At 38.0% G+C, this 27,845-nt stretch overlaps 2 protein-coding genes and 1 long non-coding RNA gene across 5 annotated transcripts; 2 read left to right on the top strand and 1 right to left on the bottom strand.

The window, feature by feature from the left end:
- The first annotated feature begins 14,627 nt into the window (after positions 1 to 14,627).
- LOC109098486 lies at positions 14,628 to 16,607 on the top strand. The gene is made up of 6 exons (XM_042766225.1): positions 14,628 to 14,941; positions 15,031 to 15,150; positions 15,220 to 15,338; positions 15,421 to 15,565; positions 15,639 to 15,757; positions 15,848 to 16,607. Exons 1-6 carry the CDS (start codon positions 14,707 to 14,709, stop codon positions 16,490 to 16,492), a joined length of 1,383 nt encoding a protein of 460 aa, XP_042622159.1. The 5' UTR covers positions 14,628 to 14,706; the 3' UTR covers positions 16,493 to 16,607.
- A 4,675-nt stretch (positions 16,608 to 21,282) lies between these two features.
- Positions 21,283 to 24,735, bottom strand: LOC109098488. 3 transcript variants are annotated; one of them, XR_006161113.1, is made up of 7 exons: positions 24,131 to 24,735; positions 23,556 to 23,620; positions 22,906 to 22,976; positions 22,710 to 22,778; positions 22,197 to 22,617; positions 21,880 to 21,991; positions 21,283 to 21,761 (listed from the first exon to the last, which is right to left on the bottom strand). It is a non-coding gene; the product is annotated as an uncharacterized LOC109098488 (long non-coding RNA). The 3 variants fall into 3 exon arrangements; XR_006161112.1 differs by having other exon boundaries at positions 24,036 to 24,735; XR_006161111.1 differs by lacking the exon at positions 24,131 to 24,735 and having other exon boundaries at positions 21,284 to 21,761; positions 23,556 to 23,755.
- A 148-nt stretch (positions 24,736 to 24,883) lies between these two features.
- Positions 24,884 to 26,937, top strand: LOC109098283 (DNA-directed RNA polymerase II subunit RPB1-like). Its single transcript, XM_019111862.2, has 6 exons — positions 24,884 to 25,191; positions 25,291 to 25,410; positions 25,535 to 25,653; positions 25,765 to 25,912; positions 25,989 to 26,107; positions 26,191 to 26,937. The coding sequence occupies exons 1-6, from the start codon at positions 24,957 to 24,959 to the stop codon at positions 26,821 to 26,823; spliced, it is 1,374 nt and encodes a 457-aa protein (XP_018967407.2). The 5' UTR covers positions 24,884 to 24,956; the 3' UTR covers positions 26,824 to 26,937.
- Positions 26,938 to 27,845: the final 908 nt, after the last annotated feature.

Genomic DNA, 27,845 nt, shown 5'->3' on the forward strand with positions numbered 1-27,845 from the left:
ACTTGATTAATAAATTAATAAAAACAACACAACAAGAATTAACATCTAACAATTGGATCACAGAAAAAAGTGGGAGAAATACACTTGAATGGAGTCAGAACAAATGTGCATTTGTTAAATCAATGTTTGAGTAGTTATTCTGGCTATTGGTCTAAAATAAAACCATCTAACATAGTCTAAAATAAAATAAAATATGACCCAAGAGTGATTCTCCTTTTGACATCATTAAAGATCATCATACCTATAATCATGAAACACTGTCATATATGTTTCTCTCACAATTAAATATTAAAGTCATTGTTAATTGCAGTTTAAACCCATTTTATTTCTGTAATGTGACACATCTGAGTGAAACTGAATTTATCAACAACAAAAAAATGGAATTGATTTTATTTATCAGGAATAGATAAATTGGTGAAAAGCTTGGCTTTTGATTATTATTCCATATCTAAAATCATGAAAAAAAAGAATAAAAAATACCTGATTGTAGCTAAAAAAAATGTGTTTTCTAAAAAAAAATCTAAAAATATAAAAACTCTCTTTTTAAAAACAATACAAAATACTCTGTGTAATGAAAGTCAGTGGAAAATCAAGTTATTGAATTTTGATTACAAGATTACAAAAACATTTTTAAAACATTAACCAATGAATCATTCACAATATGTTGACTCATAACCATCAAATCACAATCGCTTCTGAAAATGCCAATTACTACTCAATTTCATGTTTGCATTTCATCTGTTGAAACAAACATTATGCAGGTGCACAGAATCCGATAACAACACCCTACATCACAGAGTGTTAAATAATGCACAAACCGCTGACTCAGTAATACACGTCTGCATAAGTGCTTTCTCTTTTGCCTGAGGTAATATGAAATATAATTTTCCCTGACCCACCCACCCAGTAGCGATGAGCCCTTGGATTTACTCTCCTTATTACCTCTGTGGAGCATTTAATTTCCTGGGCATTTAGGATTGTTATTGCTACAAGCATACGCACGTCAGAGTCAGCAATCACTCTGGGCAATGCAGCATGACAGTGACACACGGCGACGAATTCTTGCGCTCATGTGGATGTGCATGTGTGTGCGTGCATTATTTTCCCTAAGTACACCAGCTACCATCCATCACTTCATTGATTGGTGTTAAGAAACACCTATGCTTGGGAAAATAGTTCAAATTAAGTGTGTGCCATGGATGGGATTGATTTTAATCAAAGGTCCTTACAACTGTGATATAATAAATATGTTGAGAACCACTGAAGAAATCCTGCACACTGGCACTAGATCTGCTTATCTCTCTCAACTGTCCAAACCATAGTTAGAATAGGACTCTCCACAATCATAAACATAACATTAAACCCACTTGTATAAACATGTCATTAAACCACTGTAAAATCAAACGCATTGACTTGACCTCATGTCAGAAGAAGAAAAAAAAAACAGGAGAATATATCATACAGCATTCTCAAAGAGCTTGTTTCTGAAATACGTATATATCTCTCAGTGACATTCAAAGAGCAGCATGGTTATAAACAAGGATGTTATATAATTAGAATTTTAGTACTTCAGTAGGTTGGTTAACATTCGAGCATTTAATGAAATACAGGTTTTTACTATAAATTTTACTATAAATTTAAGTTAAATCCATAAAACCTAAAAAGCTGGAAAATGATGTTTTGCTAATCATTCCTATAGCTAACTGGCTTTTGGTAAGCATATTCATATCTGTGTGTAATGTAGTGGAAAATCAAGTTATTGATAATGATTACACGATTACAAAAACATTTTCAAAGACGATACATGATGAATATTCATATATGTTTATACTCCATAACCATATATCACAATCGCTGTGAAACATGCCAATTACTACTGTGTGTGTGTGTGCATTTCATATGTTAAACAAACATGCATGTTTTGTTATCCGATAACAATTTTCAAATTAACCACAATAAAAAATAATTATCAATGCAAAAAATATCAATGCCTAAAATTTTGCACTGTAAAAAATAAACTTCAAAAAAAAAGTACCCCTGACCCACCACCCAGTAGTAATGAGCCCTTGTCATTTTAACTCTCCTTAATTACCTCTGTGAGCGCTTTAATTTCCTGGGCATTTAGGATTGTTATTGTTACAAGCATACTCACGTCATAGTCAGCAATCACTCTGTAAAAGCAGCATGACAAGACACACGGTCTACTCTTTACTTGCTAATGTGGATGTGCATGTGTGTGCGTGCATTATTTTCCCTAAGTATACCAGCTACCAATCAATCACTTCATTTATTGGTGTTAAAAACTGTAAAAGTGGGATATGTTTCAGATTAATGTGTGTGCCATGGATGGTGATTGATTTTAATCAAAGTCCTTACAACTGTGATATTAAATAATGTTGAGAACCACTAAAGAAATCCTGCACACTGGCATAGTGGTTCTCAATGGGCCACACTAATGATCCTCTTTACTGTGCTATCATAGTTAGAATAGTTTTCCCACATGTATAAACATGTCAAACCATGATGTAAAATCAAATGTGCATTGAATGACTTCATGTCAGAAGAAGCTAAAAAAAACAGGAGAATTACTTCTGCTTCTCAAGAGAGCTTGGGTTTCTGAACTTCGTATATTCTCTCATGTGACTTCAAAGAGCAATGGTTATAAACAGGATGTCATATATGTTAAATTTTAGTACAAAACAGGTTTTAACATTCGAGCGTTTAATGAATTACAGGTTTTTTATATACTTTTTACTATAAATTTAAATTACAATCCATAAACCACCTAAAATGCTAAAATAATTTTAGCATTTTGTGTGTGTATGTATATATATACACAAACACACATGTTTTGTTCAGTCTTCAGTCACAAAATCCTTACAGAAATCATTTTAAATTTTAGCATTTTAGTGCTCTGAAACTTACTACTATTATCAATGCCTTTTTTAATTTAAAACAGACTACATGTTAAATTCATTACTGTAACCATTGAAAATTCCACAGTATTAATTTAAAACAGAAAAAATAAAGTAAAAAATGATACCGTTATTAAAAAATAAATGTGCTACTGATCCCAAACTTTTTAAATACTTAGTATCCATGTAGTTCATGAATTTTCCATATTTTTCTAGAACAAAATGAAGAAGCGTTTTGAATGAGTGCTCTAAAAAAGGATGACAGTATCAAATATTATTAATATCAAATATGAATAAATATAAACAATAACAGGTCTGCTGACAATATATTCCACAGAAACAAGTTGAAAACAGTAGTAGAATGGTTAAAATTATGGGAGAATCATTTTTGTATTCTCTTCATCAACCTGAATGAAATAGAATTTCTAACCCTACATATGTGTGATAATAATGATTCACCAGAATAACTCCAGTTTATGAGGAAGCAGGCCATTGAAGAAAATGTGATTAGTTGGAAAAAATATCTTGTTAATGGAAAATATTAACTACTTTGAAACAAGCTAAATGAGTATCACACAGAACATTTTTATGTTAGCAATGGCTACATTTAGCTAGTAAGCCCAGGCCCCTTCGGTGATCATTTAGTTCTCTGCTGCCTGCATTGCCATCTTTCATTGTGATTACCCATAATAAATATGCACTGTTTAAAGGGGTCATATGATGCGATTTCAGTTTTTCCTTTCTCTTTGGAGTGTTACAAGCTCTTGGTGCATAAAGAAGATCTGTAAAGTTGCAAAGACTAAGGTCTCAAATCCAAAGAGATATTCTTTATAAAAGTTAAGAGTCAACCACACCCCCCTGAAACGGCTCGTTCTAACACACCCCACATCTATACGTCACTATATGGGAAGATTTGCATAACGCCGCCCAGATGTTCATGCAAAGAAAAAAGACGTACCTTTTATTCTCTCTGTTGCCGCTGGTGCCATGTTGTGGAGTTGCTGTGTGTTTCGTTGTGAAAGCGAAAATACTTTGTTTGACCTTCCAAAAGTGGGCACAGAAATCAGTGGTTAAGTTGTATTTCAACACTGTCCCAGAACAGTCCAACCCAAATATTCAGATGTGTGCTGCGCATTTTATGGAGGATGAGGACTGTTTCCTGAACCAGTAGCCTGTAGTGCATCTGTGGCACAAAAGCTGTTTCTATAAAGTGAGGCAGTTCAAACTTTGCAAGGAAAGTCTGGAGCTTCTGACTCACAGCCTGTAAGTACGTTTTTTTAATTTAAATAATTAGAGTTTTGAGCAGTAGAGTAGGCTTGTTATTTCTCAGATCACAAATGCAGACATGGTTTTATGTTTACGCAGCGCGATACGCAATGCAACGCGTAAAAACACAGTATAAGTCATTATAATCAGCAATTATGTCCCCACTGGATGCAACAAATGCCTTGTTTGTAATAGGTTTTATTAGTTTTGTCTCGTCCAGTGATGTCCGGATCGCGAACAAATCTTTCTATTTAACTGGATCTTCTTAGTGAACCGGTCGAACCAGTTCACCAAAACAAACTGAATCGTTTGAAACTGTTTGCGTCTCCAGTACGCACTAATCCACAAATTACTTCAGTTATTCCGTTTATAAACGTGCCTTACACTCCCTCTGACATGAAATAAAATAATATCACAAGTTATTCGGTTGCTTCTAATTGTACATTGACTGAACTGCTAAAAGAGAACCGATGATGGGATGTGCACGAGCAGAGCAGCTGGACTGAGTCTAGTGAGGCTGGCCTGGAAGACGGCATAGTATGTTCAGGGGCATAACATTCCCATTACACGCTTGAGGCATTCGGCAAATCCCAACGCACTGGATAACTAACCAATCAGTGCAAACCTCGCTTTTTCAGAACAATGAGTTTTGTAAATATTGTAACCCTACTAACACATTGTTATAATCCATTACCTCTCCATTAAGTTTAAGCTATAACACATTACAAAATAAACATTAAAATAATTAAATGTAACTAAATAACTCTCAAACAATCATCCAGACACACTAAGCCCCGTAATTTATTTACATAATCATCTGTAAATTAGTTTAGTACCATATATTAGTTGATTATATTAGTTTGTCAGTGGTAATTATGTGCACATCAATAAATATTAAATCTACCCATACTGCTTGTATCTAAATAAAATATAAAGGCATTTCTAACAGTGGCTCCGAACCCAAAATCACCCTCCCCCATTCAACGTGTCCTCAACTGGGAGGAAGGATATACCATACTTCCCTGAGCTCCACACCCTAGCATGTGCATCGCGCACAGGGAAAGAAGAGGAGAGAATTACCTTTTGGCTTAAAGACTCCCGGAGGGATTAACCTGTGGGTGGGATCCCTCACAACAGGCAGTGTGCTGGATCTGTGGAAGTACACCGCATTCCTTTGGATCTCTGTGTGCTAGAGCACATCTCTTGGTATTGTGTTGTATGCTTTGTCGAAATGCTTGAGTCTGATTATTTGCTTATTTATGCATTCATGAAAAACTTTCTGATTTAGTCTCTTAAAGATGATGCACTTAAGTGCCGAATTAAAGGAATAGTTCACCCCAAACTGAAATCTTGCTGGAAATAAACTTACCATCAGGCCATCCAAGATGAGTTTGTTTCTTCATTGGATGAGATTTGGAGAAATTTAGCACTACATCACATGCTTACCAGTGGATCCTCTGCAGTGAATGGGTGTCGTCAGAATGAGTCCAAACAGCTGATAAATCATCACAATAGTTCACAAATCCAACAATAAACATCTTGTGAAATGAAAAGCTGCATGTTTGTAATTAACAAATTCATCAAGATGTTTTTAACTTCAAATAACTGCTTCCTGCTGAAATATGAGTCCTCTAATCATAAAATAGTTTTTCCAATTAAAAAGTTGTCTTGTCTGAATCAGGAGATAAATACGACCGTTTAGTGAAACCAGTCCAAAAAGTTTTAAATGAATATGTCGGTTGATGTGAGAAAATAACAGGAGATGGCCCTTTTCACTGAAAAAATAGATTTTATGAATTATATTTTTGCCAGAAGGGACGACTTAAAGTTAAAGCACCTTAATGATGGATTTGTTTCTTACAAACACACCGCTTTTCACTTAACAAGATGTTAATTGATGGACTGGAGTTGTGTGGATTACTTGTGGATTATTGTGATTATCTGCTGTTTGAATCTCTTCTGATGAAGAAATAAACTCATCTACATCTTAGACAACCTGAGGGTGAGTACATTTTCAGCAAATTTTCATCTTGGGGTGAACTATTCCGTTAAATCTTTAGTTATAGAGTCTAATTAAGCACAACTGAAAATAATAACATTTAGAAGACATGTTACTTCACTTTTTCCTCTCTAATTCCTCGGTGGCTCATCCTAAACACCTTCTGGCTTGCATGCAGGTGGAAGTAGCACCAGAGGAAGTAGACCTAGGGAGACAGGAAACAGGAAGCAGAGGCAGGAATAAATGAGAGCTGAAATAGGGAAGGGGGTAATTTCCCTCCTTCAGTGAAAGGGCCTACTGCTGGAATGACAACAACTCTATCCATGAAAACTCTAAACATTTTTAATTGCACTGAGATCCTAGAGAGCTACAGTATTTCATGAAGAATTCTGATACAGTTTAAAATAAGAAATAGTCACACTGTGAGACAGAAATGATGAGAATCAGTCACAATTGCAAACAACAAAGTAACCTATGATTAAGGGCTGCATGATTGATCTAAATAAAACTAAAATTGCAATAAAGATAGCTGTTTTCAACAAAATTGAAGCTTTAAGAGCACCCTGTGTTTTTTTTTCTGCCAAAATAAAAAACTTGATGGTTTAACATTTGGAAATTAATTAAAGACTACTAATTATGCCATAAACATTAGCACTGCAATTTTTACAACTATGACTACAAATCCATAAATTTCATTAGCATATTTTTTTTAAATACTATTTTTTTATTTTTTTCAGTGAAATAGTGGGGCGTAATATTATTTATTAAATGTAAATTTTAAATAAATAATAACCAATAAATGCAGACAATGATACATAATAATAAACACAAACAATAAATAGCAAAGCAGATAATATAATTGTTATTATTATTATTAATAATAATATATAAATAATGCCATAATATATAATATAATAATTATTATTTTATAGTCATGACTTTTTTTTTTCTCCAAATCACACAGCCCTACAACTTCAATACCATAAAACACAATTTAAAAAAAAAAAAATATATATATATATATAGAGTATACATAAATCAACACAACTTAGAGTAGCTTGATTATGACATATATTACACAACCAATGACGTTACAACCCATAGTAAAAACTTTCACCCACCAGACAGAGTATACCTCAGTGTCCCCATCTTAGAGTAGCTTGATGGGACAACCCAGCGGGAAAAACATGAGGCAAGGTCACAGTACGCCCTCCACCCCTCCAAGCAGGAAGTGCCGAAGGGCCTGGCCCATCAGAGACAGGAAGCACAAAGTGCAAACCAGCATCCACAACCCACCCCTCCAACCAGGAAGTACACAGAAATCTCAACCTTGCTCGCATGCCAGCAACATACATTTAGACTTTCACACATGGGGCAGACATCATATATCGAATAGGCCTACTTGTGTGATACGCCTTAAAGTGAACAGCTCTAAAAATGTGTTTGTTTGTTTATTTGTTGTTGTTGTTGTTTGTTTGTTTTTGTTTTTTGCCCAATCAAAAAGTAAAAATGTCATTTCATCCTGTATGTCTTCATGAATCTCTTACTTTAGCTAAGAACTATATGAATTATGTGAGCTTTTAAAATGCACTTTACAATATAATTCCCAAGTCTGATGATTGGAAAGGGATCCCTGTCCTAAAATATAAAAGCAGCGATATAGGTTCATGTACAAAGACCCATTTATGCTTTGAGAGAAACAAATTATAATTAATTTCATTTAATACAGTCATTATACTAAAGCAAAAGTACACACACACACACACACAAACACACACACACACACACACACACACACACATATATATATATATATATATATATATATACACGTTAAAAAGAACAGAAATATTTTGATATAATACAATGACAGACTCGTTACAACCAGATAGGAAGCGTGTATAAATCTCTAGCTTGCTTATATAAATAATTAGGCTGAATATATGTAATATCTTACATTATCCCTTTAATTATCAGAACCCTAAATAATAATAATAATAATAATAAAATTATTTTTGTTCTCTTTTAAATGGATCTCATTAAATTATTTTCTTTTAAATGGATCTAATTTCTTATCTAATTTTCAGTGGACCCCAGTTTGAAACCCCCGATCTAGTAAATTATTTTTGAGCCGAAGGAAAAGCCTAAGCATGTGGACCAGACACACAACTGATGGTTGCTAATGATAACAAACAATGAGCCGAAGGAAAAGCCTAAGCATGTGGACCAGACACACAACTGATGGTTGCTAATGATTACACTCTAGGCAACATCTGTTTAAAGTAAACACATCCATCAAGTATTAAATAACCTAATATGTGCAGTCCGCGCGACAGGGGATGATTCCCATTTTAATATTAAGTGTCAGTAGAAGAGAGAATATTTATCGAGACGACAGACATTTTATGCAAGCACCTTGGCAGGCCTTTGTTTATTATATTTTTTAGCATGCGATTCAGTATACCTTGAGATTACACACACTGTACACGGTGTAATGACACACACACACACACACACACACATAATGATGTTGTGAGTGGTGCCGAACACACACTCACACACACACACACAGATACTGTACACGGTGTAATGATGTTGTGAGTGGTGCCGATAAATCATGGACGCTTTAATCAAACCACAAAGGTATAATAAATCATTCAGAGCTCTGTCCTTCTTCTCCCCTCTCTATCTTTCTCTCTCTCTCTCTCTTTCCCATCTTTCTGTACTAAACAGCATCTCTGCAGTTTCCATGGGTAATAAAGGTGTCAGATCATTTTAAACTTGCTATTATTATTTTTTGTATTGCAAATACTGTTGTGTGCATATTCTATGGGGGCCTGGGTGGCACAAATCAACAATTTAACTTTAAACAGATAAACCGAAGTGATTCAAAACATTTCTGCATTCAATAAAATAATTTGGGTAAATTCATCTAAATTCAATTCACTAGTTCACAACATTGCATGTGAGAAAATACCTAAATGCAGATCTGCAAAACTGCAAATATACTTCAAGTGTGCTATTTTGTGGACTCTGTTCCGTTCTGTTGTGTCCCCCAAAGACCTGTATAATAACCATTCGAATAACTTTAAGATGCTGAATAGATGTACAAATACAAACTAATGGATGTCACTGACTATTTCCATGTCAAGGCACACTTCAATTGAGTTTGATATATTTTGCTGGGTTCTAGTACAATTCACATCACAGGCACACAGATAAAGGTATCTATGTGAGAAAAACCACAAAAGCTACAGTTCAACAGAATGATGGAGAGGTTCAGTAAAATGACAATTTTATTCTGGATTCAGTGGGCCTTTTGCTTGCTCTTTACACAATCTGGCCTTGATAAATGATAAGACACCCAGACCACACTGAAATGACATTGAGGGTATCATTCTGAATGGCCTTAAAAAGGGCAGGATTGACAGATATCACAAGCCATATTGTTCTACCAGGACAAAAAAAAAGAAATCCTGTTACAAGGATATGCAGTTATTTATCAAAATACATAAGCTGACATTTGCAAAAAAAGACAAATATTACTAAATTATTACTGAATTGTGTTCTTGCATTTCTTTACATTCAAACAGAGATTATATATTTGTTTTATTCAAAGTGATAGTTAATCCAAATGATCTCAAAATTAAGTCAAAATTATGGAAACATACAGCATTAGACCATCAGACCTGCACGTTAAATTTGTTAGGTTGTTTCATTTTTTTCCACTGTTTTCTCTCTGAGCATTTGTCACCACCTACTGATGAGCTAGTGCAATCAATCAGTATTGAACATCATATGAAATCTGATACGATTAATTAATTAATTAATTAATTAATAATTAAAAAATAAATAAATAAATAATTAATATTATTATTATTATTATTATTATTATTAAATTAAAATTAGTTGTTAAATCTAAATAAATTATATTTAAAATTATATTTAATAACAGCATATTTATTATTGTTGATATTATTTATACAATAATAATTATAATTATAATTGTTAATTATAACGAGTTTATAGTCCATGTTAGCTTACTTGACATCTTTTTATTCTAGCGTACTCTTAAACGACATTTCGTACATACTTTTAAAAGTCTTTCTCTTCTGGAAAAACAACCCCAAAACTATTGACGACTCATCCTGGACTACAGATTTTTGTATAATCAGAGATGCTGTCTAGAATGACAATGTCCCTCCCCCAAATACCACCCTGCAACTGACTACTGTAAAGTAGCTATGTTCTGTGTCTAAATTCAACTTCGAATTCAAATAGGTAATCATGTTCTAAAAATATGTGTGGAAATGACCTTTGACATTTGAGTGTGTTGCGAAAGAGTAGCTGCGTCCAAAATTACATACTATACACTATGAACTTATACACTACTCAACCATGTAGTGTATGAATAATATAAGGTTATTTTGTCATTCATTATCAGAGCCTGTTCACAGTCTGTTCAGAAACCTTCTTTCAGTGAATGCCTGTTGGGTCGCCGGAAGGAAAAAAATAAACTAAACAATATTTTAAACTTTTTTTTTTTCATCAATCAAAGCTAGTGTGTCGATTTAATTATTATACAATATTACATAATTCATAAATGCCCGTTTGTCATGTATTATACACCAACCAATCATGATCTGGCACAAGAAGTTCAAATTTCATTGGAAAATAATGTGAAGTGGAGCGGTCATTTTCTGTTCTTACTCATAAATCAGTTGAAAATTACATGGACAGACGAACTAACATTTGTGGAGCGATCTGGATCTGCGGTTTGTCTCATTTTATTAATCAAATTACAACGCTTAGAAAATGGATGCTAAATGACTACGAAAGCACTGCACAAAACCGAAAGTACGAAAAGGTCGCAATAATGGCAATCAATATTCAATTCAGTTATATTTATGTATGGTAGGCTACACTGATTACGTCATGAAACTATCATAGTTAATGAACCCCAAGTTCCACTTATAGGCCAATTATGTGAAGTGTAGGCTGGTGAAATGGTGACGTGAAGACTTTTGTGAATTAGCCTACCATTTTTGATACAGCTATATGAAAGTGTCTTGTGCTCATCTAGACTGCATTTATTTGATCAAAAATACAGAAAAACTTTAATATTTTGAAATATTATTACAATTTAAAAGAATGTTTTTCTATTTTAATATATTTTAAAATATCATTTATTTCTGTGATGCAGAGCTGAAATTTCAGTATTATTACTCAAGTCTTCAGTATCACATGTTCCTTAAGAAATTAATCTAATATGCTGATTTATTATCAATGTTGGAATGTTAATTTTGTCATATAAGCCTAATCATTTCACTTGATTCAATTCCTCCGTCCTTGCATCTTTGCCTTGCGTTGTAGAGACCATCCGGGGACTTTTGGCATACTCTTTTCATACTATGCTTTGGGACAAACTTAATAGGCTTGTTTGAGATGCGCCTCGCCTGAAATGTAGGCGAGAGTAGGCGGCTGCAGTGAGGGGAGGAGTGAAATAAGCGCAGGCAAGACGGACAGTTCTGGGGTCTCATGTATAAAACTCTCCGTAGATTTCATCCTAAAAGTATACGCACAAAAGTTTTCAGTTTTATAAAACCATGTGTACGCCAGAACCTGCACAAAAATCCCTTTATAAATCTCAGTCAGGGGAAGATGTGCTTACGTGCATCTCCACCCCGACTCCTCCCCGAAATCACCATATATGGAGTTTACAACGCCTAATTTTACTATGCATAACCTCATTTGCATATCATTCCCATCCACGTGACACCATTTTTAACACCGTTAAAGGTACAAGACATCAAGGAAAAATGAAATACGGAGTATAAATGCCATTTTTATTGCTAAAAATCATCCAGTATTCTTGTTACGTTTTAGCATAAACTGTTTAAAGTAGTTCTCAGATAAATATTTTAAAATAGAGTTGATCTCATTCTTTTCCACTGGCCAAATAGTATTTTAATTGTTTTAAACAATTCAAATCAAAATTAATTTATGCAGTTTTGCTGATAAGGTGAACATCTTTTAGCTATTTTTAGTCTATATATTGCAGGGATAGAATTGTCTGACACGTCACACAAAGTAGCCTATTTAAAAAAAAAACCTTGCAAATTACCATTTTCTTCCAGTTGTATCCTTCAAATACAGTGGTATTTTTCATAATGTTGTGGAGATTCACACCACAGTGATCGCACTGTAATAGTGTTTAGGAATGTTCAGAATCAGAATCAGAATGAGCTTTATCGCCAGGTATGTTTACACATACGAGGAATTTGTTTTCGTCAGCAGAGCTCAGCAGTCCGGACTACCCTTTGTAGTCTTTGAGGTCAGATTTGGTAGCTGAGCTGAACCAGACAGTTAGAGAAGTGCAGAGGATGGATTCAATGATGGCAGAGTATAACTGTTTCAGCAACTCCTGTGGCAGGTTGAACTTCCTCAGCTGGCGAAGTACAACCTCTTCTGGGCCTTTTTCACAATGAAGTCAATGTGAATGTCCCACTTTAGGTCCTGAGTGATTGTGGTGCCCAGGAACCTGAATGACTCCACTGCAGTCACAGTGCTGCCCATGATGGTGAATGGGGGGAGTACAGGGGGGTTTCTCCTGAAGTCCATGATCATCTCTACTGTTTTGAGAGTGTTCAGCTCCAGGTTGTTAAGACTGCACCAGACAGCCAGCTCTTTAACATCCTGTCTGTAAGCAGACTCGTCACCGTCCTGGATGAGGCCGATGAGTGTGGTGTTGTCTGCAAACTTCAGGAGCTTGACAGAGGGATCTTTAGATGTGCAGTCATTAGTGTACAGGGAGAAGAGCAGTGGGGAGAGAACGCAGCCCTGAGGAGCTCCATTGCTGATCGTACGGGTGCTGGATGTGTATTTTCCCAGCTTCACTAGCTGCTGCCTGTCTGTCAGGAAGCTGTTGATCCACTGACAGACAGAGGTGGGCAAGGAGAGCTGAGTTAGTTTGGGCAGGAGGAGGTTTGGGATGATAGTGTTAAAGGCCGAGGTGAAGTCCACAAACAGGATCCTCACATAAGTCCCTAGTCTGTCTAGATGTTGCAGAGCATAATGCAGTCCCATGTTTACTGCATCGTCCACAGACCCGATTGCCCTGTAGGCAAACTGAAGAGGATCCAATAAGGGTCCAGTAATGTCCTTCAGGTGGGCCAGCACAATTCATGCATAATTTAAATACATAATCACATGAAATCAGATAAAAAATTTAATATTTTAGAAGAGAAGCGACATCACAGTTGTCTAAACCAATGAGCATTAATCTGTCGTCAGTTGTTTCCCATCATGATTTTGATGTGATGTGAGCGCAGATTTTGCTCATCTCAAATGAGTCTATAGGCTTGTTTGAGATGAGCAAAATCTGCGCAGAACCGATCACCGGTGATCACCGTGAGATGCATGCCGGTTAGAAAAGTGTCAGAGTTACGTCCGCCTTGCTCTGATGTCATGCTGACATGTGCCAAAAAACTCTCACGACAGCGAGGCGGCTGTGTCGGACTGAGCAGTCGAGCGCAATTGCTCTCCACTGACTGCGCTATTCAAAAGCATGATGGGAAACGACTGAGTGCAACACAGCTTCATGCTCATTGGCTGAGAATGTCAACTGATACAGTTTCTCTTTATTCTAAGAATTAGATTACCCATTTATTTATTTATATTTACATGCGAACTGAACAAAAACAAAAGAATTAGGACATGCGTTTATTTTAATTTTTCTCTTAATTAGAATTCTTGCTTGTAGTTTTCACTTTATTCTATTGTATGTTTGTGTGAATTAATAAATCAATCCATTAAAAATATTCATGCACACACACATATCTAAATGTACTGTTTAGCCATTATGCCTCATCTTTGTGTGGTTTCAACTGAGAAGTGTCAGGGTCTGGCTTAAAACAAGGGAAGAAATTCTGAAGAGTGTTTGCTACAAAACAGCTTTGACTTGCATAGTATGGAAAAATACTATGGATGTGAAATGGTGGCAGAAACCTGCTTGTTTGCAAACATTCTTCTAAATTCCCTCCTTTGTGTTCAGCAGAACAAAGGAATTGATGCACATGATGACAAAACAGTGGTATTTCAATTACATCCACTGTGTCTGAGATAAAAAAACGCAAACGCGATCTCCTCCATCGGTGACGTTTGCAGGCGACAAAACAGCGAGATTCAGGAAGTGTCCGACTTCAAAGGTCTTTTTTGACCCCTCCCCTTACTGCAGCCGCCTACTCTCGCCTACATTTCAGGCGAGGCAAGGCACATCTCAAACAAACCTTATTCTAATCTCACATACTATTTAGGATGGATAGCCTGCCTTAACCCTCAGCATAATGAAGCACAGGTGAAAACAACAAGCTGATTAATGAACAGATTTGATTGGTCATCCAATATCACTGAGTGATTCAAAGGTGAGTACAAATAGCACAGCATGTCTCAGTAAGTTTGTTGAGCTGTAGTGTTAAAGTTTTTCCAATAATTGTGAATTTCTTGGCTGTTGCTTAAAAATTTATCATGCCATGGGCAAAGGGTATTTTACTTTTCACAATGGCTGTTGTGATACAGAGTTCTTCTTTAAGGGCTGATCCTGAGGCCTTTTTTGAAGCAGGTGCTGCTTATGGAGTCTCGGAAAACACTATCCGTTTTGGGAAACTTTTAATTGGTGGTCAAGGTTCAGTCTCTTATAATAATGTGAAAACATCTGTGTTGAGGTCAGCAGAGTCTGAAGGGCACCAGTCAAATGGAGAAGGTAACTTGAGATCCTAAACTTTTAAAATGAGCTATTTTTTTTTTTTTTTCTGAAGTGGGCACTAACTTAACTCGTTGTCTTCCTTTAAGTGTGGTTTCACCCTGCTAGCACTAAGCTGCACCGCCTGGGTTCTTTTGTGCAATGTAGCAATGATTCAATGACCTTGCGTATTCCAGGACAGAGAATGCCACAGTTTCTGGTTGACCGAGGTGTGTGGCATTTTTATTTTTTTTTGGGGGGGGGGTTAAGTTTCTTAATCTTAATTTCTCAACCATCAGGAGAGGAGTCACCAATGCCTTTGTCTGAGATGCCAGCTAGCTGTGGTTTCTCACTGAAGCGGGCACGCAGGGATGTCTCTCTTGTTGCTCCATATCGGGGCTGTCATGTCAGACAACAGGTTAGTGTTCATGATAAAGGTGGCAAGTGCTCTGTTCCGTTTTGTGAGTTTGTTTTGAAGGCTAACTTTTTCCATCTAACAGGGTGCAAGATATATTCTGCCACTCATTATAATGGGAGCTCCAGTGCAAGTGTCTTGCCCTGTGAGTCCTCTCCTCCCTACTGTGTCCTGCTTCTCCTCTGGCATGATTGTCAAATTGGGTGTCAGGGCAGATGTTAAAGTTAAAGGCAAGTCCCCTAATTCTTTGCATTCAATCTAATAGTTGAAAAGACCTTAAGCTTGAGTGTTTTCTACTTTTAGTTGATGGGTCATGGCAGCCTCTGCTCCTAACATGCTCTCAATGCTCATTTACAATTGAGGCTACTGCTGGTTTGCTGGTGGTCACTGCACCATTCACCGGAAGCTGTTGGGAACTGACGGTAAGAATAACTGAGTGACTTATTCACAGAATGTGTGGGATTTATCTAATTTGTACACCTACCATTTACTGGTTGATTTGTCTTCCTCAGGATACTGAAAGGCGAATCCCTTTGATGTATGGTGACCGGGAAGTGACCCTTTCCTGTCCTCTGACACAGCCAACTGTAGCCCCAACCACAGCCCCAACCACACCTGCTGTCCATGACCCAATTGACATGCAGCAGATGTTTGACCGTTTCCCTTTTGGAAGACCCTGGCAGTATCCTCCATATCCTGGTGTACCTGCTACCCTGCCTCCCACTGTGCCACCTACAACGACTACAACTGCTCCTCTTCAATATCCTTTCCAGCAACACATGTTCCCTCACAAGTATCCCATGCCAATATTTGATCCCTTTTACTCTAAAGGTGACCCAGCTGCTCCCCCAGCACCACAACATCCCTGGTACCCAAATTTCCCGCCTTACATGAGTGGCTTCCAAAGCCCAGTTGAAGTGACCACTCCTGCAACGACCACAACTACCCCTGCCCCATACCAGCCTGAGCACCAGTATCCAGGTTATCCAATGTACCCACCATTCTATGGTCAACGACCCATCAAGTCTCTTGTGCCTCCAACTGTGAAATACCCTTTCATGCCCCAGTATCCTAAGGATCCAATCTTTGGTCCCCGCAGCCCAAGATCAGTGTCTTCTCCTGCACGGTTATCCACAGCCTACAGGTCTCGTATGTAACCACTTGACTGGGCAGATGAGTGGACTCTGAAGGGGTGTTGCTCTTATTGACACCAGAATGAATTAACTGACATCAATAGTTGTTTGGTATTGGCCTAATAAAGCTTTGAATTCACGTTTTGGAGTTTCTTTTGCTGTTTGTGCGACCAATCATGGAAGATTGTTGAATGAGTAAGAATTGCATAAAATGAAGGAAGTTGTTGTCTGAATGATTTTAGAGCTCTTTAAGCGGAGTTCAGACTGCACTATTTTAGCCCAGTTTCTGGCTCACCAACAGGTTGAGAAATTGCTGACAAATGCCTGAAATCACAGGAAAAATCGGTGGTCGTTCACACGAGTGACAATCATGCAGTGTGAATGAGCAAAGACACAATCTGAGAGAATCTCTGGCGCCCGTGAGATATTTGGCTTGCTAAATATCTGGACCTGTTGGCGATTCAAACTCCTGCTGTGGAAAAGTTTTCTGACTGAAAACTATGACTGACAGCCAATGAGAGAGCAAATTACAGAGCAGTGGGGAGGAGTTATAGACTACAATATCAGCAAGCATGGTTTCTTTTCTTTTTGTTTTTGCTGCAAATCAGCACACAGGCAATTTGTATTGCAAGCTTCTTGTGGGCTAACATTTTTTTAATAATCCCAGTCTCATGTGAGAACTCCAATCTTGCACATGTGGTATTGCATTATTTCCTTGTCACATCTCGCATGTGTTTGGTTGTGAAACGTAGTTTGCGTGCCAGACAGATGTTGGTGATTCTTCCCATTGTAAAATCATGCAGTGTGAAACCTTCTGTCGCTGATCCATCATGGAGTGTGAACACAGCAGTGACTGAATGCTGGCCAAGATAGTCATGCAGTGTGAAAAGAACAGTGACCTGACTACTTTGAAAATCGTGCAGTCTGGACTCGGCTTAACTTGTAGAGCCTCTTACTGAATTATAAACACAAGGAAGACAAAGGTGTAATAAAAGGAGTTTTATCAACGAAAGGATAGAAAAGAGTAACAAACTACTAAATGGGTACAATGACTTGATAAAGTGCAAAGTGAATGGTCCCTGGGCCACGCTGCAGTGGGAAGAAAGAAATTGGATCCGTTTCACAGTCTTAAACACTAAGCACTGGTGAACAATGAACTTCTGAGCACTGAGAAGGTCCTTGGTCTGGAAATGCAAACAAAGGAGCCTTGAAGGTGAAGGATCTGAAGTCTGTACAGAAGATCCGGACACCTGGAACACGCAGGAAAAAAGATCGCTGATGAGACGATTCTAAAGTTGTTGGAGAAGATGGGGGGCACTAAGCTTGTGGTCATTGTTGCTGTTTCCAAACTCCCCAAATCGACTTTTCGTAGAACTTCCTTGTTTCTCCTGTTGTGGAAATTCCCAATATTAATCTGACTTCACCACGGACAACTCAAACAACTACAGTTGTTAATATAATAACTACAGGTTCTCAGGCTAATTCCCTGAATTCCCTGAATACTTACAATACAATCCAAAGAACTACAGTAATGAGCTAATTCCCTGAATTCCCCGAATACTTACAATCCAATCCAAAGAACTACAGTATCAAGCTAATTTCCTGAATTCCTCAAATACTTACAATATTATCCAATACTTCCCTGAAGTACGGTGACGGTATCCTGTCAAGAAGCTACTTTCACTACCTCTCACACACATGAGCACACAAGTCTTTAGTATCTATACACACTCACTGCCCTTCTCAGATGTATGATGTTACCTCAGACTGAGGACGGCTCTATAGTCTTCCAACACTATCACTGTCTTTGCAGTGATCTTTTGAGCATAGAATCTTTAGTACTTCTATTCCTCAGCTCCACACCATGTACCAGACACCACTCCCAAGTTGCTCTTTGCAGGAATGAAAGTCTTATTCATGGCCGGGAACCCACTGGTCACAACAACCAAGAGAGACTCCTGAACAGAAGGATGCATGAACATTTATACCTTGTAGTTGAGTAAAAATCTATGTTACACAAGTCTTCTTCACTGTAATTGGTTTGTCATATTACTGTTAGTTCTACTGTTTTAAACACTTTTTGGGTAAGTATCGATTATTTAATCATAGGGACACGGTCTTTGATCTGAGCATTCTTATGGTGCTTTTTCACTGCATGGTATGGTTCGGTACGGTTCACTTTTGGGGGATTTTCCACTGGGTACAGTACCTGGTACTTTTTTTTAGTACCACCTCGGTTAAAGTTCCAAGTGAACCGTACCATTAACAAAAAAGGGTTGTGTAAACTCACTACAGAGCGAGAGTGAGATCACGCCCATCAATGAGCTTCATCCAGCGGCAGCACTGCACGGGACTTGCTCGGTAAGAATGTCTCCAAAGAATTGTGTTTTTGGTTGTAAGGGAAAGATAACTTTGTTCAGCTTCCTAAAGAACCCAGTGTTATGTAAACAGTGGATACAGTCTTTTTTTTCCGGGACAGCAACAGAGTTTCACAAGTGTGTTTGCGAACGTTTTATAAACAAGGCCCAGTTTGACGGTAGATTTGCACATCGTTTGTTACTGAAAGATGGAGTGATCCCAGCTATAAAAGATCCCGGTCAAGATTCAGAACTGCAAATGGTAAGTGAAACAGCTTCAAATGTCTGTTTTGTTGGCATTCGGCACTCAAGCGCTTGTCACTCTTTAACTACGCCCATGGCGCGCTTCCAGGAGCTTGGCTTTTTCTGTAGAGAATCGTAAAGCTGTATCTTTCTTTTATAAATATGATAAAACTAAATACTTTTTGGAGATATGAAGAATGCAGTACTACTCTATAGGTACTCAAGATTAACATGAGATTGGGTAAAACTGTGTGTGTTATGCCCCCTTTAATGAGTCCTATCAAAAAAGACACCATAAATTTTCTGTGTATTGGCTGAATTTCAAGTTGCATACAAGCATTTTACTCTGGAGTCATTAAGTTGTTCCTAATGTGCCTACTTAAACTATGTCCTTTTTGCGCTCCTACTTTCATCTCTCACTCATAGCAACCAAACTTTATTTCAGTGAATTGACGTATTTCCAGCTGAAACAGAATATTGAGTAGAGGGTGTGGTTTTATTTTTGCGCTCCTACTTTCATCTCTCACTCATAGCAACCAAACGATTGGAGGGGTGTGTTTAAGGATATTTTTTGCCCAAGCCGTCAAACTAACGTCATCAGAGAAGGAATAGACTTATTTGTGATGAGCAAAATCAGTGCAGAACCGATCACTGCGAAATGCATGCTGATTAGAAAAGTGTCCGAGTTACAGCCGACTTGCTCTGATGTCATGCTGACGTGTGCCAAAAAACTCTCGCGGTGGCGAGGTAGCTGTGTCGGATTGTGCAGTGAAGCGCAGTTGCTCTCCACTGACTGCACTTATCAAAAGCATGATGGGAAATGACTGGCAGATGACACAACTTAATGCTCATTGGTTCAGACAACCGTGATTATGTGTTCTCTTCTAAATTTTTTTTTTTTTTTTTTTTTATCTGATTTCATGTGATTATATATTTAAATAAAGTTCCCAAACACTATGACAGTGCAATCTATGAGTGAGATATGTGATTGTTGTCATATTTCTATAAAAATCTAAAATATATGTTTGTATTCAAGTAAAAATGAATGATTAATATACCTTTCGTATGGAATTAAATAGCAAGCACTTTGAGTGTCTTGTTTATCATATTTTCATATAAAAGCAACAGAACTGAAATTATATCATGTTTATCAGCAGCACAGCACATGAGTGAGAATAACACAATATTTGCCTTTGATCTCGTAGGTATATACTCCACTTACACTTCAAGTGCTCAGAACTGTCTGTCATGCCTTATCTCTGCACTTATTTCACTCATTCCTTCGCTGCAGCCGCATACGCTCGCCTACATTTCACCCCACGCAAAACTCATCAAAAACAAGCCCAATTTCTTGCATTCTTCCCTCACATCCCGAAGGGGTGGAGCTAAGACACAAGGAAAGGAAATGAGGATGCACAAATAAGAATTGAGAAGCACCAACTGTGTGCAAGGATCCACACTTCAAAAATTGACCTGAAATTGTAGACCATCCGGGGACTTTAAGCATACTCTTTTCAACATACTATGCTTTGGGACACACTGGCGGCTTCCGAAATGGCATACTCAATGAGTAGGTACTTAATTTCAATAAGTACTTACGTAACGAGCGCTAAAAGAGTGCGTACTCTACAGCCAAATCTCATTGAGTATGAATGCGATCCGCCATGTTTACGTTATCATGTCACCTATGACGTTATAACAAGCCCAACAACTTCAAAGATATGACTGACTGCGACAGGTTTAATATCTTCTATCTGTAAATATTTTGATGTTGATGAAATTAGCTCATTTTGTGGTATTGTTGAAGAAACAGCAACCCTTTTATTGTGATTGTAGTATAACCAATACATTTTGTGTTAAGTTTTTATATTTTTAACTCTACTGAAATGACCCACAGTTTAATCCTCAAAGATTAAACACTTCATATCATCAGTAACTCCACAACCTAGTACGGTTTTCCTCAGCATTTGCAATTTTTGTAATATCTGCACAAAGAAGACATCGATTAGCTGCTTGAAAATCTCGCCTTTGGAGAAGACTGTTGCTTTTACACTTAAAAAAAATGTAAGTATTACTACTTAGAAATTAAGATTACCTCAGAAAGCATTTCTAGCCCACCCCAACACTTATCAACAATCATAATGATAAATGGTGACCAATAATTATATATATTTTGTAAAACAAATTGTAATTAGTTTTTTTTCATATGCCATAGCTATGCATGACTTCACACTAGACAGATTCAGCCAAGATGAATACATCTAAATATTCAGTCAAGTAATGAATGAATGCATGTGTTAATGAAACAATTAGGCTATATTTTATTTACTGACAACAACAGGAGACATAAATAAATGAGTAAAAGATTAAATAAAAGTTACCATCACAATAAATACAAGTCAACAAAACACAAAACAAAGCTTTATTCAAACATGGTTCTGTTTTTGAAAATTTACAGGCGTTGAACCCACATCCGCTATCGGGTCCCTCACTGCTGCAGTCAGACTGAATCTGATCATGGAAAGAGACATCAAGGCTGTCCTTGTCTGAGTGCACAGAGGATGAGGAAGACTATGATGATGCCCCTGAATCACACAACCCTGAACAAAAGCAGGAGAACATGTGCGGGACAATCTGACTGCTGCTGTGTCTGCTCCAAACACTTGTGTGCTGCTCTCCATGGGCACCACTACCTGTAAAACATTTACACAGAGTAAAACACTTTATATCTCATGTTGTCAACATACTATTTATTGCTAAATTTAATTTCATATTTACAATTGCATGCTTTTTTTGATAAAGATTCATTACTTTTGTGGTGTAGTCAACTGGACTGGTCAGCAGAAGGTTTCTGGATCAATCTTTGCAGTAAGTGCTTCAGCAAGCCTCTTTACTCCAGGTGGCTCCAGAGGGATTGAGGTCCCTGCAATAAGAGCACTGTAAGTCAAAAGGGTCTGCCAAATTAATAAATGTAAATGTGATTTTCGTAAAAAAAAAAAAAATTGTCTTGGGCACAAATGCTCAATAAAGGTACTACTATAATATTAAATGCATATTTCATACAGTTTCTATTTGGGGCTTTAAAGGGTTAGCTCATCTAAACATAAATTCAGTCATTATTTACTCACCTCCATGCTGTTCAATCCTTGTGTGTGTGTGTTTTCCTGATTTTGGTCAAGTTTCTCCTGCTGGTTTGTGTTCATACAGTATCAGTCAATGGAGCCTGACTTTCAGATTCTTCGTGACATTATTTGATGCTTTAGAAGCTTCTGAAACTCGGGTTTCATTGACTGATGTTTTATGAACAGAAACCAGCAGAACAAACTTGACAAATCACATTCTCAATGTCTTTTGGTCTTTCTCTAGATCCTCTCGCTGGCTCTGGGGTCACTGGGGATGAAGAGACCACAGCAACATCCAGTCCTGATGAGAAAACAAGGGCAGATGCAGTGATGGAGCATTTCATCCATGACACTGGACCATTTCCAGGATGCTGCTGTGGACTTCTCCATCCTCAGAGCACACAGCAGTCTACAGACATTTCAGATCCTGCAAAGATGCACAAACACAAAACAAAAGCAGTCATTTTAACAGCACAGTGTCATTTCATTTCTGTATTAGAAGTAACAAAATGATCTTACTTTATATTTTGGTTTCAGGTTTTCCTATTTTTCACAAATGCCACCGTCACCTGCTCCACCACAAAAGATCTGCATCAAATGTACAGCAATCAAGAATCAGAAAAGTGCTGTAATAACTTTGTTTGAAATTACAATAAAAAAAAAAATACAACTTAAGATGTAAAAGAGGTTTTATTAATGACTGTAGTGTACTCACTGAGAGCATTTGATGGCAGCATTCCTTCAGTCACTCTTCACCAGATAAACACACGTGTGTCTCATCTGTCCCTGTAAGATCCAGACAAGAGTCAGTCTCCTCTGTGATTTATCTGCTCTATACTGCATTTGAATGTTGAGGTAGTTGCTGATGTGTTCAAACGCTTTTTACCCAACACAAATGTTCCTCAATTTATCAACAATACTAATGGTCAAATGAAATAGATAACTTATGTTTACTTACTCCGTGTAGATTTATTTATTTACATTACTTACATTCATCTAAAGCAGTGAATTCTATGTAATAGCATACACATCTCTCACTCAGATGTCTGTTCATGTTTTGATGTGCTCATCTGCAATTCTCTTAGAACATTTTCCTGTCTTATATTAAATACACATTTAATCGCCTAAGATGTATATGGTTTATGTAAATCCACTTTGGAGATGTACATGTGCTTACTGGAGCTCCGCTGTTCGCTATACATAATAAAATGTGTTTATGTATACAGAAAAAAAAAAAATTACAAATATACTGTAACGTTACTGGCTAGCGTCTTTACACCTTAACAAATCAACAGTTTCCTCTACAGTAGTTCAGCAAATATGATTTTAACACATGGGAACCGTGTTTTGGATTATAATACTCACATTTATAAACCCTCATCGCTGCTCTCCTTCACATTCGATGTTGACGTATCCTCTCGTGTGGCATCCTGGGAATGAAAAGTATTGTCACGTCCTCCCCCCAGTCTAGGGTCGGGGATTCCGGACAAAGTTAAAATAAAGAATTTAGAGACGATGCCCGCCCCTCTCCTGTCCCAGCTGACACAAAACACAACGGAGCGAGAGTATACCTTTTAATTCACAAAGTAACATAACAGGAAGCGTGAATCTTCGGGAGGGGTTATGAAAATAACAAACAAAAGAGGAACTATCATGATTAAACATTAACTTACCTAACAAAACCAAAACCCAAAACAAAATACATCAGTCTCCCCTTTACTCCCTAGCTGTCCAAAAAACAGGAGAAAACAAGGGATCATAAAGCAAATGGCAACCTCCTCCCTACGGCTTCCAAAACAAACAAAAGATTACATTAAAGCAAACATAAGAACAAAGCACTCTCACTCGAACGGCAACCACCCAACAGCTACCATCAGGGCAACCAGTGCGATGAATGTCTGGGGCAGGAGACGGCGGGCAGAACGGCAGCGGCCCAATACCGTGGGGCTCTGCAACGCGCATACACAGCGAGCTCCCAACGCCGAACCACATCAACCGACAACCCACATGTCGAATGACCGACGCGCCTCCCTCAGTGCCATCCTCCTCAGCTTTTAAGCATGCTCCATCCTCCACATAATCACCTGCAGCTGCACCCAATTAACACTGCGCAGAGGAAAAGAGAGGGAGGGAGAGAGAGAGAAGGGAAACTGCACAACAAAAACAAACAATCACCACAATAAAGACAGATAATAAACAATTAAGTCCAGAGGACGTAACAGTATCCATCAATGAACACTCCAGAATCTGGGCTGAAGCAGTAGGACATCCAGGAATTTCTAGCCTATTGTTTCATGAATACTGAGGTTTTCGAACGTACTTCTTTCTTCACATACTCTTTCCCTACTATATAGTAGGTAAGTAGGCATATTAGAATGCAAATTATACGTACGTCCGAATCTCACGAGAATTTGTGCAATTCTCACCTAGTCTTTTATGAACAAGGAGGATTCAAACATACTCATTTGCTCGTCTACTGCTTTTTGCATACTATATACTAGGGAAGTATGCCATTTCGGACGCAGCCACTTATTCTAATCTCACATACTATTTAGGATGGATATGAACATTGGGACGCAGGGCCAGTCTTAACCCTCAGCATAATGAGGCACAGGTGAAAACAACAAGCTGATTGATGAACAGATTTGATTGAGTGATTCAAAAGTGAATACAAATAGCACAGCATGTCTCAGTAAGCTTGTCAAGCTGTAGAGTTAAGGTTTTTCCATTAACTGTAAATTCCTTGGCATTGCTTGAAAACTTACCATGCCTTGGGCAAAGGGTGTCTTACTTTTCACAATGGCTGTGATGTCACTGTGTTCTTCTTTATGGGCTGATCCTGAGGCCTTTTTTGAAGCAGGTTCTGCTTATGGAGCAGTCTCTGAAAATACAATCCGTTTTGGTAAAGTTTTAATTGGTGGTCAAGGTTCAGTATCTTATAATGTGAAAACATCTGTGTTGAGGTCAGCGGAGTCTAAAGGGCACCAGGCAAATGAAGAAGGTAATTTGAGATGTTTAACTTTAAAATGAGACTTTTTTTTTTTTTTTTTTTCTCTCTCTTTTTTTGAAGTGGGGACTTTAAGTTTCTTTTTATTTTTAGCTTGGTTTCAACCTGCTAATGCTAAGCTGCGCCGTCTGGGTTCTTCTGTGCAATGTAGCAATGATTCAATGATCTTGCGCATTCCAGGACCGAGAATGCCACACTTTCTGGTTGACCGAGGTGAGTAGTGCGTGCGTGTGTGTGGTGTGTGTGGGGTTGGGTGTTGTGTGTGTGTGTGGTTTTTTTTTTTTTTTTTTTTTTTTTTCTCTCTCTTCCTCCGTAAAGTACATTTTTCAATCATCAGGAGAGGAGTCACCAATGCCTTTGTCTGAAATGCCAGCTAGCTGTGGTTTCTCACTGAAGCGGGCACGCAGGGATGTCTCTCTTGTTACTCCATATCGGGGCTGTCATGTCAGACAAAAGGTTAGTGTTCATGATAAAGGTGACAAGAGCTGTGTCGCTGTTCCATCCATGTGATGCCTTTTTGTGAGTTTGTTTGAATGCTTTAACTTAATTTTCTCCATGACATAACAGGGTGGAAGTTATATTCTGCCGCTTATTATAATGGGATCTCCAGTGCAAGTGTCTTGCCCAGTGAGTCCTCCCCTCCCTACTGTGTCCTGCTTCTCCTCTGGCATGATTGTCAAACTTTGTGTCCGGGCAGATGATGTTAAAGTTAAAGGCAAGTCCCTTAATCCTTTGCATTCAATCTTATAGTTAAGACCTTTTTAGCTTGACTCTGGTTTTCTGGTTTTTAGTTGATGGATCATGGGAGCCTCTGCTTCTAAAATACACCCAATGCTCGTTTACGTTGGAGACTACTGCTGGTTCACTGGTTGTCACTGCACCATTCACAGGAAGCTGTTGGGAAATGACGGTAAGAATAACTGACTTGTCATTCACAAAATGTGGAATTCTCATTTATTTTACTTTTGTACCATTTACTTGTTGATTCTTCAGAATACTGAAAGGCGACTCCCTTTGACGTACGGTGACCAGGAAGTGACTCTTTCCTGTCCTCTGACACTGCCAACCATAGCCCCAACCATAGCCCCAACCGTAGCCCCAACCACACCTGCTGTCCGTGACCCAACTGACATGCAACAGATGTTTGACCGTTTCCCTTTTGAAAGGCCCTGGTGGTATCCATATTCTGGTGTACCTGCTACCCTGCCTCCCACTGTGCCACCTACTACAACTACACCTTTACATTATCCTTTCCAGCAACCCATGTTCCCTCCCAAGTATCCCATGCCAATATTTGATCCCTTTTACTCTAAAGGTGACCCAGCTGCTCCCCCAGCACCACAACATCCCTGGTACCCAAACTTCCCTCCTTACATGAGTGGCTTCCAAAGCCAAGTTGAAGTGACCACTCCTGCAACGACCACAACTACCCCTGCCCCATACCAGCCTGAGCACCAGTATCCAGGTTATCCAATGTACCCACCATTTTATGGTCAACGACCCATCAAGTCTCTTGTGCCTCCAACTGTGAAATACCCTTTCATGCCCCAGTATCCTAAGGAGCCAGTCTTTGGTCCCCGCAGCCCAAGATCAGTGTATTCTTCTGCACTGTGGTCTCGTAGGTAACCTTTTGATTGAGGGATGAGTGGACTCTACAGTGGCATTGCTTTTATTGACACCAGAATGAGTTCAATGACATCAATAGTTTCTTGGTGTAAGACTAATAAAGCTTTGACTTGACTTTTTGTGGTGTTTCTTTTGCGGTTTAAGCAAACAAATGCAAGAAATATTGTTGTCTCCCATTTGCTGCTAGAGTTTTATCCAACTTTAACTAGTTCTGCTGAGAAACCCTTAAAATGTGGTAAGGTTTATTGTCAGTGAATATAGTTCCAATTAAAGCAATAACAGAACTGACATGTGCCCCTGAGCAATGCACAGGTTTTTTTTTTTTTTTTTTTTTTTAAATTGTAGTGTGCTTCTCATTACTTGGCTCTTCTGATGAAGGAATGATGCTGAGAAAGAAAGAGGACAGAGGAATCAAATGAAAACTAAGTTGTATCTTGGAATATTCTTGGTCACACAATCCTTTAACTCTCAACTCCGCTCAAAGGATCTGCCCTAATTTTGAGGTTTGATTAAGAAGTGTTTAATGTCTGTGTAGTGATTTCAAGGTTAGAGAAAACCTCACACAGAGCATCAAAAAAACTTGGTGATTTAAGTAGCACCACCAGTGTAATGGCTTTGGGTTTAGCTAAATATGTTTAGTTTTGTTGTATCATATTTTGCAGGGCACCAGCAAGGAATTTCATCCTGACTGTAAAGAACAATCATGGAAGATTGTTGAATGAGTAAGAATTGCATAAATTGAAGGAAGTTGTGGTCTGACCAATCTAAAGGATTTTAGAGATACTAACTTGTAGAGCCTCTTACTGAATTATCAATACAAGGAAGGCACAGGTATAATAAAAGGGGGTTTATTAAAAGGATAGAAAAGAGTGACAAACAACTACTAAATGGGCACAGAGAATTGATAAAGTGCAAGTCTCTGGACACGCTGCAGTAGAAAGAAAGTGTCTTGATCATGAAGCACTGGTGAACGATGAACTCCTGAGCACCGAGAAAGTCCTTGGTCTGGAATCGCAAACGGA

Source organism: Cyprinus carpio, chromosome A11, assembly GCF_018340385.1.
Source record: "Cyprinus carpio isolate SPL01 chromosome A11, ASM1834038v1, whole genome shotgun sequence".
Classification (NCBI taxonomy): Eukaryota; Metazoa; Chordata; class Actinopteri; order Cypriniformes; family Cyprinidae; genus Cyprinus; species Cyprinus carpio.